The sequence below is a fragment of the Ciconia boyciana genome, chromosome 3 (assembly GCF_034638445.1).
Source record: "Ciconia boyciana chromosome 3, ASM3463844v1, whole genome shotgun sequence".
In the NCBI taxonomy this organism is placed as follows: Eukaryota; Metazoa; Chordata; class Aves; order Ciconiiformes; family Ciconiidae; genus Ciconia; species Ciconia boyciana.
In genome coordinates, this window is record NC_132936.1 from 41,185,401 (window position 1) to 41,199,227 (window position 13,827).

General features: G+C 38.5%; 1 protein-coding gene across 2 annotated transcripts in view; it reads left to right on the forward strand.

Moving 5' to 3' along the window:
* Positions 1-13,420, forward strand: part of ORC3 (origin recognition complex subunit 3) — a 36,627-nt gene extending 23,207 nt beyond the window's left edge. The window contains exons 14-20 of one of the 2 annotated variants that reach the window (XM_072855425.1): positions 2,630-2,763; positions 5,212-5,294; positions 5,774-5,871; positions 6,769-6,910; positions 10,726-10,842; positions 11,976-12,055; positions 13,273-13,420. In XM_072855425.1, the coding sequence (XP_072711526.1) occupies positions 2,630-2,763; positions 5,212-5,294; positions 5,774-5,871; positions 6,769-6,910; positions 10,726-10,842; positions 11,976-12,055; positions 13,273-13,378 (760 nt within the window). In that variant the 3' untranslated portion in view covers positions 13,379-13,420. Of the gene's footprint in view, positions 1-2,629; positions 2,764-5,208; positions 5,295-5,773; positions 5,872-6,768; positions 6,911-10,725; positions 10,843-11,975; positions 12,056-13,272 lie in introns of both variants that reach the window. The other variant, XM_072855426.1, reaches the window with a different exon arrangement.
* The last annotated feature ends 407 nt before the right edge of the window (positions 13,421-13,827 follow it).

Here is a 13,827-nt window from a genome sequence, read left to right on the forward strand (position 1 = left end):
GCTGTTTCCTGATAGCTATGTTCATTCAAATAATACATCAGTTCTGTCGCACAAGGAGCTGATGCAATGCCGTTACCATAACTGCCTCTTCAAGAGCCTCTGAGCTTGTGAGGTTTGATGTGTCTAACAGTAAAACTGAATAGAATAATCATGTCATTGGTGGGTGGAGGATAACTTTCTGGGCTTATATACACAAGGAAACATACTCTTCAAACTGTACCTTTTGCCTTACTGAGTGGTTCTTACACACCGCCACTGCGCTATGTTCTTTACCCTCATCCCTTTGAAAGGATTACATGCTTGATTTGTCATTTCTACAGTCTTTCCTTCTTAATCCTTCTCTGACTCTCCTGAATCTTGACAGCACTCAATCACCTATCCACTTGCCCACAAACGTGTCATTTTGCTTTCCTGTACTGTCTGTTCTGTAACCTCTAATAACTCTTGGCTGTTTTTTTCCTCTCCTTTTTCTACTCTTATGTTTAATTTTCTTCTATCTCAAAGTTGATGCTGCCATCAGATTCTGTCTTGCTCCCCCTTTATTCTTATCTGTTCATCTCCCTCCTGTTTTTCCTCTGGCCCTGGCTCCCACTGTGGCAGCTTCTGATAGAAATACAGCGATAATGGTCATTCCTTTCATAAATGATTCTTTTGTTTTTGTTTTTTAATCCAGGAATTCTGTCATTTTTCTAACAAAACTCCTTCAACACGATTCCTTCAAATACTTGGGATTCTAGCTGTGATTATTATTCTTTCAGCTTTTAACTTTTTCTTTAACTCCCTTTTTCCATTTTACACATACTTCTCTTGTCTCTGCTTTTTCTGCACTGATCTCTGTTATCACTTCTTCAGATGATTCCCCACTTCAGCATTCAGAGGGAGTTTCTATGGACTTCATCCCAGCTTGCTTTCTTCTCTTTCATAACTTGTCTCTGAATAATCGGAGACAGATTTATTTACTGTCTTTGGATGATCTGAGATCTTCCTTTCTGCTTTAAGCCTGTCTCCTAACTGAATTAAAATCTTAGCTCCGCTCTCTGATACCTGGCATACCTTGCAGTAATCACAAGCCCAAAAGGTTGAAAAGGATCCTTTACTGTTTCCTGATATGTGATAACCATCCTCTTGCCTGTTCTTTGGGCCCTGTAATCCCATTGTTGTCGTAAATAAGTTTTTCTAGAACTTGCAGCTTCTTTTTGAATAATATTACTAAAATACAGATCTCCAAATCTGGTTATCCTCTCTCCATCTTCGGTGTTTAATTATTGCAGTGTTTTCTCTGCCCTGGAAGAAGGCTATCTTGTTTACCCATTATATTCTACCAGACAGTTTCAAAATGTTTTCTAGCCTTTTGTGTGGTCAAGGTCACACTTTCTGTTAACTCATTATGCTTTTCTGTACAAAACAAGCGTATCTGAAGGCAACACCTGACTTGCAAAAATCCATAACCCTGAATTGGATAAACGGAAGTTTCAAATTCTAGCCTTTAGAAGCATTTAGCATCAACTGCCAGCTAGAAACTAGAGCTCAAATTGCAATTGCCCCTCCAGACATCCATAAAGCTTCCTGAGCCTCTTCTAAATTCTTCCTTAAATCTCTCTTAGTCAATGTTTAGGTGGCTGACAGGGACACCCACTGCCTGACACACTGATCACCATCATTTCATTCTTTTGTCATGCTCCCTTTTTTGTGTAGCTGTGTTTGTGTCTTCTAAAATCCTTAAACTATTAGCACCTTTGTTTTGTATAAGACAAAGCAAAAATACAAGAATAGGCTGGGAAGTGCTTCTAGTAACAGCAACTATTACAAATGTGTGATTGTTCAGAACCACAGTGTTTAGCAATGGCAGCCTCTCGCACAGCATTAAAAAAATTACATGCATGTGTAATGGTACTGGCTTGATGCAATGACTGTAATTCTGGATTTCACTTATGGATATTTGCAACGACTTGCTTTGATATCTTTTCAGTGAAGATTCCGAGACTGAGCAGTGCTTGGTGACATTTATAAAATGCCCTAATACATGATTAAAAGTAAGTAAATGCTAGGCTGGAGGTTGGGCTAGGTGATCTCAAGAGGTCCCTTCTGACCTAAATGATTCTGGGATTCTAGTGGTGGTTGGGGTTATAGCAATTAAATACAGAAAACAGGAATTCTGATTTTGTTTGAGAATCAGTCTGAATCACAGAGAGTAATGGATTTTGTGGATGTGTGAATACATACTAATCTGATATATTTTTTTTTTTACCATTTCATTTACCATTCTTGGGAATGAGTTATGAACCCTACCATACTTTTTTTTTAATTATTTTTTAAAATCTGACTCACAGTTTCAAAAATTATAACTCTGTATCTAGCAAGCGTTTTTAAGTAGAATATCAGAAAAGCTTTCACTGTCAGTTCTGCAGGAAAATGTGAAGGACATCTACCCAAGTTGATTTGTTTCTTTCTGTTAATGACAGCAAGGAAAAAATGGACTTCACTGCAAGACTCAATGCTTGAAATCTTGGAGGTTTTCTCTTTTAAAAGGAGTTCTTCAGATTATTTTTAAACTCTTTTTCAACTAAGGACATTGAAAGCTGTTTCATCATTCTGCATTTTAACTTCACCCAACAATTGTGTCTTTTAGGATGTTGAACAAGTCTGATTTGGTAACCATGCTTCAACAATGTGTGGAAATTTTTGTGTCATCTTCTGGAAAGGAGTTTGATAAGACAGTAGAGAAGTTGAAGGAGTTCTTGACCCAGTTTCAGAAACTAGAAGGTGGGTGTGTACCATCATACATTCCGTTGAAGATTATATTTTATATAATCTGTTTTATAATCTGACCAATGGGTATCATTTTCCCTGGTGATATCCTGTCATTGTATCAAACCATCAGATTTTTCAGGACTGTTTTTTTAAATACACGCACAAAATTAGGAGGTGTTTATATTTTTTATTGGTATGTGGTTCATACTTTTTATAATATGGAGGAGTGACCTAAGATAAGAAATTGGACAGATCAGCAAACATTACTCACTAAATCCGTCATACGTATCTTTTGAGCATTTTACCAGATGTTGTAATCATTAAAAACATTTAACAAATAAAAACAGATACTGAAAGATAAATAGGAGCAGAATTCCTTATGACATGGTACTTAATCCAAATGTATATAAAATTATTTCACCTGCACCTTCAGTTAAATTCATATAAGAGCTAGGACATCCAGTGCCAGTTGTCAGGGCTCTGCTGACATGCTGTTAACTTGTCAGGCCCATATATTTGTTCATGGTAAAGGACATATTTGAAAGTTTAGTAAGGCAAATGAGTAGCAGCCTTCTGTCTTTCAGAGGCAGGTTAACAGAAACTGCCGTATGCCTTCTGAAATTGGAATGTGACATATTCCAGCATTCTTCTGGAACAGGAATTTCGTCGCTTCCCCTGAACTATGGAGAAGTGCTCCCCTATGATTCCCTTTTGAAGATAAAGTGGTTATCATCTGGTCTGTTTTATGCATATTAAATGAAGTTCATTATCAGTGTGGTTGCTACCCAGCATTTGGACAAGTAGGCAATAAGCCACCAAATGCAATCTAATATTAATTAAAGCAGTCATGTAATGCTCTAGGGTTAACTGAGGCTTGTTTAGAAGAATCGGCTCTTGCCTGTACCATGTATTTTTGAATAGATGTGGTAATAGCAGGACTGTGGTACAGGAAATAGGTGATCACTTTGAAAAAGCTGTATATGTCGCTGAAGATACCAGCGCTGAAGAATCTGAACTATGATGGAAAACCTAAAGGCTCATCTAGTTTGGAAAAAAAGAATTGAAACAAAAGGCTTTTAAGTAGTTGGATTTTTACCTTGAGGGAATTAATAAAAAAGAACAACTCTGGGAATTCAGGGGCATGCAGAACTATAAAACAAAAAAGGCAGTTTTTATTTTCAGTTAGGATTTGAAGATGTTTTTAAAGCAGAGATCGTCTAATGAATCCATGAATGATCTGTTTGTTTTCAAAGCGGATTTAAGCTATAATGAAAAAGTGAGAAGGGGAAGTTAAGATAAACTTTACATGAATAGGTTGCTGAGTTAGGTGACTTCTTCCTGTATGTTTCTGTGATTGTGTTGATCTTTAGCAGGAGTTTTCAGAAGTCTGCCAAAAATGTTATGTACCCAAATCCCCCACAGAGCCCTTAGAGTGAAAGAATAGTCCAAAATTTATTGGGGTTTTTTTAACAACAAAGTCCATCTTCTGAACTGCCTAATGAACTGGAAAAAATAAAAACATGAAGCTTGAGGAAACAAAATATCCATATGTTCAGTCTATTTTGAGTTGAAGGATTTGATAAAAAATATTTCAAAATATATTGGTGTAGTAGTGGAGAGAGGAAGTTCTCTGTTTCGAAGCCTTCAATGTAAATACAAATGTCCACAGGGCACTGGAAAATGGCAACTCATTCTATGTAGGTCACCAAAAAGCTTTTATATATCATGATTGTCATGGCTGATTGGAGCTGTACCTGTGAGCTGTAGGTGGAATCGCCATCTTATTACCATCTTCATAAGTAAAGCAAGAAATCTAGTTACCTTTTGTTTTGATTATCACTCATCCTAGCATTGATTGTGCTTTGGGAGTTTTTGTTTCTTTGTTTTTACTTAAAAATTACTAATTATTGGTGCAATTGATCAACAAACTACATGGCTATGAAAACAAAATTTTGTTATAAATTAAGATGAGAATAAAACTGGACAAGGAAATACCTTAGCACACTTTTGGTTTGCTGCTCTGGTTGCAGTTTCTGGGTTAAGTAGGGAGAACTCATTTCTTACTTAGTGTTTTTTTGCACGAGAAGGAAAAAAAATGCAGTGTGTGGCTTTTTGAACACTCCTAAAACATCAGTAGTATCTAGTCCTAATCTGACCAACTTAGAAATGTTCAGAGTATGACCTAGGGTGACATAAGCAGAATTCAGGTGATATGCAAGGCTTGTGCCGGATCTTTGCTCAGGGCTGAATTGCTTCAGTTACTTAATTACTGTTGGTTAAGCTGCTCTTCAGACTCCTTTTTTAACAATCTTTTTCAAGGTGCAAGACTCCAGGCTGTCTGTGTTTGGGTCTATGTGAACAAGTAACTGAACGTGTCTCAGAGTGCTTGGGTTAGGGGGTTTATATAGGTAGTCAGGAAAAGTTTACCCCACGTATCAAACATTAGTTTTCTTCTAGTAGCAGAAGCTTTCCAAGAACGAGATGTGTCCGTATCGTCACAAAAGGAGCTCCAGAAGAAGACAGACCTTTATCATCTTCAGAAGGTTAGGCCTGTGTAGGCTTTACTGACTAGTTCCTTAACTGAATCTTTTAAAATGTAATTGCCCGTGGTTAGTTCTTCCCAGCTTGCTGGAGCTCTGAGTAAAGGTTGCATGTAAGTAACTCTTCTTAACAATTAATGAATAAGTACCAACTATGTATGTGAGGCCCACCCGACGCATAGAAAATTATAGAAAATATCTGTCATAAACCAGGATTTTAAAATGCACATTAGGGGGTTTCTTCTTATGTAACTTGTAAATTACACATTCTGCTTAACACACATTTCTTTGAATTTCCCAAACTCCTACCAGTTTGAGAACTGAATACACTGGCCTAAATAAAAATCACTGCACGATCACACTTTCAGACATCATCAGTGAAGACATGCCAGCAAAAATTAATTATGTGATAAACATATAACTTATGTTCTCCAGAGAATAACTACCTCCCATGTAGTTTTATGCACCACTTTTTTTTAAAGACTTTGTTGGAGTTGAAGGAATCAAGGCGGTCTAAGAAACTGACAAAGTTTGAAATGCTTCGTTTTGAAGTTGTTGACTATATAGACAGTCTTGTAAGGTGAGCTTTCCTGTTTTATATTCCTGCATTAGTTTGCACCATAAGTTGCAACAGAAATTTTGCTAATGTGTTAACATGTTAATCTTGTCAAAATTGTGTCTTGGTCCCTGCGGTATGAAGCACACTTTTTTCCTTCCTATTCTTTCTTTGATGAGGGCTCTGAAAATAAAATTTAAAAAAAATCTATTTTCCACAGATTAGTAGAACTAATTGGCACATTAATTGACCAACTTATTTTGGCTACAGAAAAAAGTTGAGGGAGGACTGGGTATATGTGGCAAAATAAAGTCAAGTTTTTACCCTAATCTTTGCTGATCTGTTCTACTTACAAAACCGTATAGATGTCAAGTGTCATATCTTACCCATTTTGGGAACTGTTTTGGTGAGCAAGGTGTAGCAGATCGGGTTTTGGAGGCAGCTCTGTAGCAGAAAATGTGAAAGGCTTGGGGTGGGGGAATAGATGAAGGCACTGGTAAATTACAGAGCCTTGAGGGGTGAGGCAGAGAAGCTAACAGAAGTATGACTGTGCCAAGAAAAAAGCTTCACATATGAAGACAAAGATGAGCAGAGACTCATCAGGAGGCCTCGAGACAGATAAGCAAGATCCGTGGAGTAGAGTACATGACACGTGTTAGCATTTCAGATGCTGCCCTTATTTTTTTGTCAGTGGCCCAGCTAGAGTTCTATGCTAAACCCATTAGATGTAGAGTTGATAACTGACTTCCCTGCTTAAAAGTTGATTTCAGTGCTGTTCATCTCCTTATTTCAGAGATTTGTCTGTACTGGTTGGGAAACATACATTCTTGTAGTCTCTGCCTGCAGTAGACTTCTGTTGTTTCCCTTAAGGTAAAGCTTGTATCTCCCCTCCTTCCCCCATACCTCATGTTGCTTTTTCAGAAATTACCTTGTTCCTGCAGACCACAAGACTCTGCATGAGATAGTGTATTTCAACACAGCCAGTGTTCTCCGTGGGCACTTGAATGCTGCCCCAAGGACTGCACTTCATACAGCTTTAAATAACCCATACTGCTACCTGAAGGTAAGAAACAAGTGAGTTGTTTGTGGTGCTGGAGTAGTTTCTGAAGGCTGCACAGGAGGATGATGTGTAAGGCTTAGTTTTGCTGTTTCATGAAGCTTAGCACACTTCCAGCTGTTTTGCAGAGAACCAGCAAGTTAGTGTTGATAAGCAACTGGGGACTCTGCAAAGAGCTAGGGAATCTGTCTGGCTGAAATAAAGCAGCTAATTATGGAAAGAGTTTTATATGGGGAGTCCCATTTTCCAGAGCCTGTTCCAGTCATGATGTTTTCTTTCTCCTGTAGATGTAGCAGAAAAATCATTTTGTCCTCCCATTACGAATGGGATGACTGTGCATGGGGAAAAATGCAGTGTCTGTGGCTCTTTCCAGAGACTTTCTTCACAGGGCTGGTGCTTAGTCCTCACTCTGTAGACTAGCTGTAAGGTGAAGGCTCTGTTAGGTGGAGTGATGGCATTAACAGTAGCTTAAATACAGCATATTTAAAGGAGTCCTTTGTTTCTCTTTTTACATTTATTTTAATATCTGGTGTGTATTGACATCCTGTCTTTTCTGAGTCCAAAAAAAGGATTGTCATGGATTCTATTAGTTAACCCTGCCCTTGGGTAGAGAAGAAAAGCAGCCCCTTTTCCACTTCTTTCATAAATCAAATTCACAGGATGACCGAAAGAAGGGAATACAGTGGGATTTGGAAAAGGAGTGAACATACCTTTGGTTTTGTCCTTGATTATAGGTGCTACTTGGAGTTATCCTCATGCCCTAACATTTCCCTTAAAAATGTGATTACAGTTTTGAAGAAAACATCAGTTGTACCTGTATCTGAGTGATTATATGTTACTTGAGTCAAAGCCAACACTTACCAGGAACTATACTTGATAAAGATCAGTCTTTGAAATCTACAACCTGATTCGTATTGGGTTTGTTGGCACTGTGCCTCTGTTTGAAGGAGGGTTGTCAGTTTTGCTGTGTGCAGGAGTTATTTCTAAAACCACTTAAAGAGCTTATTTGTGAAAACAGTAGTTAGCAAGTGGGCTACCATTAAAGAGACCTAATATGAACCTCAGTAATTTATATTTTCAGAAAACCTGTAAAAATATAGATGAGGAGAGCTAGCAAAATCTAGCTACTGATGTGTTTAATAAGTATTCTCTTTGATGAGTTGACAGGATTTAAAGCCCTCTGTCATCCTGCACTTTGTTCTTTGACATACTTTAACATATTTCTGATGTTTTCTGAGTAGATTGTGAAGGTTTGGCACAGTTTCTAACAGCAGCAGTATTGGCTGAGTACCTTGCTTAGCACTTTAATCCATGTGAGTCAGATATTTTTTCTTAATTGTATCCATGTCTTCTGCATGGCTTGTACTTTTCTGGGCCATGACCAGAGCAAAGTTCTCTAGAGCTGTTCCTTCCAGAAGGCTAGGACAGAAAAGGATCTGCTTCAGTGGAGTACCAGCAAACGATAAATATGTGATGCATTTCTTACAGGAATCCAGTCCAGTTATTTATTTAGCAAAATGTGAACCAAGGATCATACTTATCCTGGGGGGGGAGGGGGAACCCGCAAAAAAGTGTAATTCTGTTTTCACTGATCCCTTGAAATTTCAACAAGTTGTAACTTGGAATACCAGCAAGGCACTGCTTAGTATTGTGCCAGTGCAAGGAAATCTGATCTTGGATCTTCCTGGGGTTTAGATGGTTGTGCAAGTTTTGTTCTTGACCTTGGATAAGAAGTGTGATTTTTCACATTGATCTCAAGGAATGAGCCCTATTACCCATGAAGCTACTTTGATTGCTATGAAACTAAAATCCTCGAGTTGCAATTAAGCTCCTGTATCAGGGAAAGGGGATACTAGCATTTGGTCCTTGGGAAAGTTAGTAACATTGATTCCAGGGCAAGGTACCAGTCTGTCCTCTGTCTAGCCTCTCGGGGCAGGGTCAAGCAACAGAAACCCCTCATCAGCAGTGTTCTGGGTTGTTCCCACTCCCATACTCTTCACTTTCTGAAGCAGCACCTCTGTGCTGTACAGGTGGTTCCACAACTGGCTGCTTGTTCTAGGGCAGCTTCCTGCTTGTCAGTCTAGTTATTTCCTCCTGGGGACAACGCATGTGCTGCCACCTCAGGAAGCTGAGGTTTCCCCGCACATGGCTGCAGCTCCCTCCCACTATGCTGTAAAGACTTGGCCTAGTTATCACAAGTGAGGCTGAATTCTTTCAGGTGCTGGCAGAGACCCTGCAGTGACAATCAGTAATATCTTCCCTGGATCATTCTCGGCATTTGCATGTGGACCAGCTAGATACTAATTTCTTCAGATGAACCTGTTCCAGGAGAGTGCAGTTGCTCTGGAAGTTGCATCCTCTCTTGGTTGTGATAACTGTTCTGGCCTTAACATTAGAAAATCAATGCAAAGTGTAGGAAGCCACAGTGTCAGGAGAAGTAGCAGAGGGGAAAGAGAAAGGCACAGGGTTATCCCTCAGAATAGTGCTGAGCCACTAGATCAGCCAGAAGGTGTAACTTCACCTGTGCCCGTTAGTAACACAGTAGTATTTGGATCTATTAGGGTATGCTCCTGAATTATAGTCTGGTAAATTAATGTCTGGATTGTAACATTTTGAGGGTTTAGCAATGTTACTCTTGAGTTTATCTGGAGACCATCTGGACTGAACTGGCAGACATTAACCTAATGTCTGCAGCTTTTGTGTTCCTTGTACAGAATAAATAAACTTGAAAATTGTTAGGCTTTCTGGAAATTGTGAAATGTCTCGTAAGAGCTAGAGTCCAAACAAATCTGAGTCTCACAACTTGCAGGGATTGAGATCTATGAAAGGTAAGCTAGAGATTCTTGAGCAAAGTTATATTCTTTGCCTAACCTTCTTTCCTATATTGAAAAGCATTTATGAAAATATCCTTCCTAGGGCTTTATAGACTTCCCAAAAGTAGCTGCATATTTCACTAGCATATAAAAGCATTTTAGCTAAAATTTCTGTGAACTGAAAGGAATGATCGGTGGTTGTTTTCATATTAAGAGAGCTGGCTTCTTAAAGTGCATGAGACTGAAAACTGGAAAAAAAAATCATGAACTGATATGAAATGTTCTAAATTTCTGCAGCTCTACAGAGACTTTTGCTTCTGGTTCAAGTGGCTTTTTTACTTCTCAAGTAAATGGTTCAGTGCTGATGACCTGAATTTCCTGACATACAGAATAGTCTGTGAGGAAATCAGGCTTCTGCCTTTAAAGGTGCTGTGTTTCAAGCCAGAAGAAATGATTGTTACATTTCAAAGATAAAACTCTGAGATGAGAGAATCAGTTTTGCTTTTTAGTACATCTGATAGATCTGTACCAAGACTTCCTCTTTCCTTTTGGGGGCAGGGGACATTTTTCTGTGTTCTGCATAGTACAGTCTGAGGCAAATCATGACTAGTTTCTTTTCCTGAATCCACAGAACAGAATATTTCTATCTGATATGTAAATAGAACTAGCAAAAGAATTGGGGAAAAGCCTAATCAGATAATCACTCATGAGAGTAGAGACTGCATAAGTATACAAAATTGTAGAAGGAACACCAGGAGTGAAGTAGCTGGGTGGTTTTTTGTTGGATTTTTTTCTTAATAGTATGTTTTCTTGTTTCCTGTTTTTTGGGTTTGTTTGGGGTTTTTTTCCTTTGTACCATCAACTTGCCATTAAACACACAGTTAACATATGGTTAAAATACCTACCATGTGAATTTCCTGAAATAATGTTATATCTGTCTATATCTAATGTTAAATTGTTCAGGATTAAAAACTGATCAAGGTTACTGCCTTCATTTTTTTTCATCAGAATCAAGCTTTGAAAAGTGATGGAGGAAGCATTTCTAATAAAGCCCCTGACATATGCATAGCGTATAAGCTTCATTTGGAGTGTGGCAGACTGATTAATCTCGTTGATTGGTTAGAGGTATGTGACAATGCAAACAGTGCCTTTACCTGCTTTTAGTATTCTGATTTATCTTTTTGCTGTATGTCTGCTTTTCTTTAGTGGCCCTTTTGACAGCTTAAATCATGGCATACCTCAGTCCCTCCTGTGCAAGAACACACAGTAACTCCAATCACCAGCCCACAGTCTTCCTCTGACTACTGTGAATCATTTATTTCCAGCATTATTACTCTGTGATGAAATCTTTTGCTTCTGCTTCTATTTTATGCTCGGCACAGATTAGATTTTATGCTTCACAAGGGTACCTTTTTTTCCCCCCCTTTGTTTTTACATATTCTGTGACACTTCTATGGAAACAGGCAAGTGCTGCTGCTCGGCAAGTGTGGGGCTCTTGGAGAAGAATGCTTGTGCTAGGGAAGAGCAAAGGTCCTTCTAGCCTGATACTCTGTCTCATACTGTGAGCAAAAGCAGAGAGAGTGCAACAAGAGAACATACATTAATATGATACATTCTCCAAATGTTCCCTAACTAACAATCATGTTTTAGCTCTAAAGTTTCCTAAACTGGAATGGTTTCTCTGTATTTCGTAAGCCTACCTGGATTACATTATCAATGTAACTTTTTAGCAACCACAGCATCCTCTGGCAAGAAATTCTGTAGCTTAACTACATGCAGTGCAGAGGACACTCCTTCTACTTGTTCCGAGTATCTTTTGTTTGCTGCTGCCTTGTTTGTGTATGGGAAATAAAAGTGGACAGAAGATTCCTACACAGCCTCCTGCTGTCCCTCAGTTTTATAGATTTCTTCCCAGCCAACTTATCTCCTTCATGTTTCCAGAATGTTTAAGCAGTCTTGCTTTGCAAATGTTTTTCAGTTCTGTATTTTTTCTGAGAATGGGTCAGGGACCACAACTGTATTGGGTTTTAAAATGCAGGCACATGAGTTCATACAGTGATGTCTTTCATTCTGTATTCCTGCCATGGTAATATGTAACCTTGCTTGCTCTCTTGATTGCTGCTGAACTGACATTCTCAGAGTTATTCCAAGATCTCCTTCTTCCTGAGCGATAGTCATCAGCTCAGAGCTCATTATTTTATATGCAGCTCTGTCTATCTATGAAATGTGTTAAATCTCTGCTGCTTTTCCCTTTCTAGGCTTTCTCAACTGTGGTGATGGCAGTTGAGGGACCAAATGCAGATGCAGCTTCCTCAGACCAGGTGGATGATATTATCCAATATCCTTTCTCATTTCTCTCAAGTTTGACATTCAAATGCTTACAGGACTAATGAACCAGGATTTTTAAAATACAGCTTCACATGCACTGATAACTAATTCCAGAAAAATAAGATGACTTAATATACTGAAAATGTCACAGAAATAGATAAGCCAAAATAGTTGGGCTGGGTGTGGCAAGGTAAAGAGAGCAGCTTTTGTCCATAGGAGCTGTTTGGATCTGAAACAGACCTAACAGTCCTTAAGACAAGTTGAACTATTCTACTCAGTTAAATCATCTGAGAGTTGTACAGCTGCTGTATAGAGGGAGAGCATTACTGGGGAGCAGAAGATAGGATAGCTGTGACCTAGAGAGCAGATGGAGAAATAGACAGTAGTTTATTACAAGGAAGATGGACGCATTAGTAGGGGAAATGCTGACAAAAGTAGTGTCTCTGTAAAAGCTATGAGTTCTAGTACCTTAGAGTTGAGAATTTTAGTTCCCACAAAACATCCATTCTGCTTCTCACTTTGTCCTGATTCTTAAGTGAGGTCTGCAAAATATTTAAAGGATGAGCATTATGAACCAAAACATGGCTATAACACAGTAGCACTGCCACAGAGAAGAGATGAATGATTGTACAAAAAGAGGCTTAACTACAGGAAGAATATTAATATGCTTTAGTACTATACCTAGCTTTCCTTTAGTACAAGGCCTTTCCTTTTTTACAAGCTCCACTGGTAACTAACACAAAACTAAATTCTCTATTTAATTCAAGGATATATAGCTGTGTGTCAGGAAGGCAATAAGAAAGGTATAGTGAATAGTCAGTAAAGAAAAGGTGATGCTGTTTTATGAAACCTCAAAAAAAAATCTATAATTATGTCTTCCCATTTTTTGTCAAGGGACATGAAAGTACAAATTCTTTTTCTGAGAGACTACAAAATTAGCATCTTTGTAGGCTTTAAGCTTCTCTTAGCAGTGGGTAAAGGAACTCTTCCTTCCTTGCCACACTGTATGCATGTAGCAAGAGAAATACTGATTAGATTCTAGATTTGTGCTTCTGTAGGCAAATCATGCTCTGCCCTTGTTTCCAAGAGTCTTGGTGTGCAACACAACATTTTGTGTGTGTAATCTGTGCTTACCATGACTTAGAAATCTTCTCCTCCTAGAGAGAATGGTGTCTCTATCAATGTGTCATGAAAAGTATACTCAATTTCCTTTACTGAAATGCCCAGTGCTCGTTTCATTCGAGCTGTTTCCGAACTGGAACTCCTAGGCTTCATAAAGCCTAGCAAGCAGAAAACTGACCACGTGGCAAGGTTGACATGGGGAGGCTGTTAATGTGCCACCAAGATCTTAATAAACCTGTTCTTTCTAACATTATGCAATGGCTGTGTTCCCACTAAACTGGTCCTCAATAACTTTGCATACTGAGTCAAAGTCAAGTATGACAGAGTGCTGTGAGATAGATACGTTCTTCTGAGTGCCTGGATAGACTTGAATAGCAATGTTGTTTTTTAATACTCAGCCTCCCTGCATAATGTACTGCTCAGTATTAATGCTCACGTTCCAAATACTGTATTGTTGTGCCAGTTTTAATCTTCTTTGATGTGTGATATTTAACACTATACTAGATAGAATTCTAGATAGATACTATGATAGAATTCAGGCTAGCAAGCCCAAAGGACAACACTGGCTGTGTAAGCTACAGAAGTGATGAAGCAGTATTATTAACTTGCTTATAAGCTGATAGGATTTGAATCATCATTATAAAATGTCTTCCAGATCCT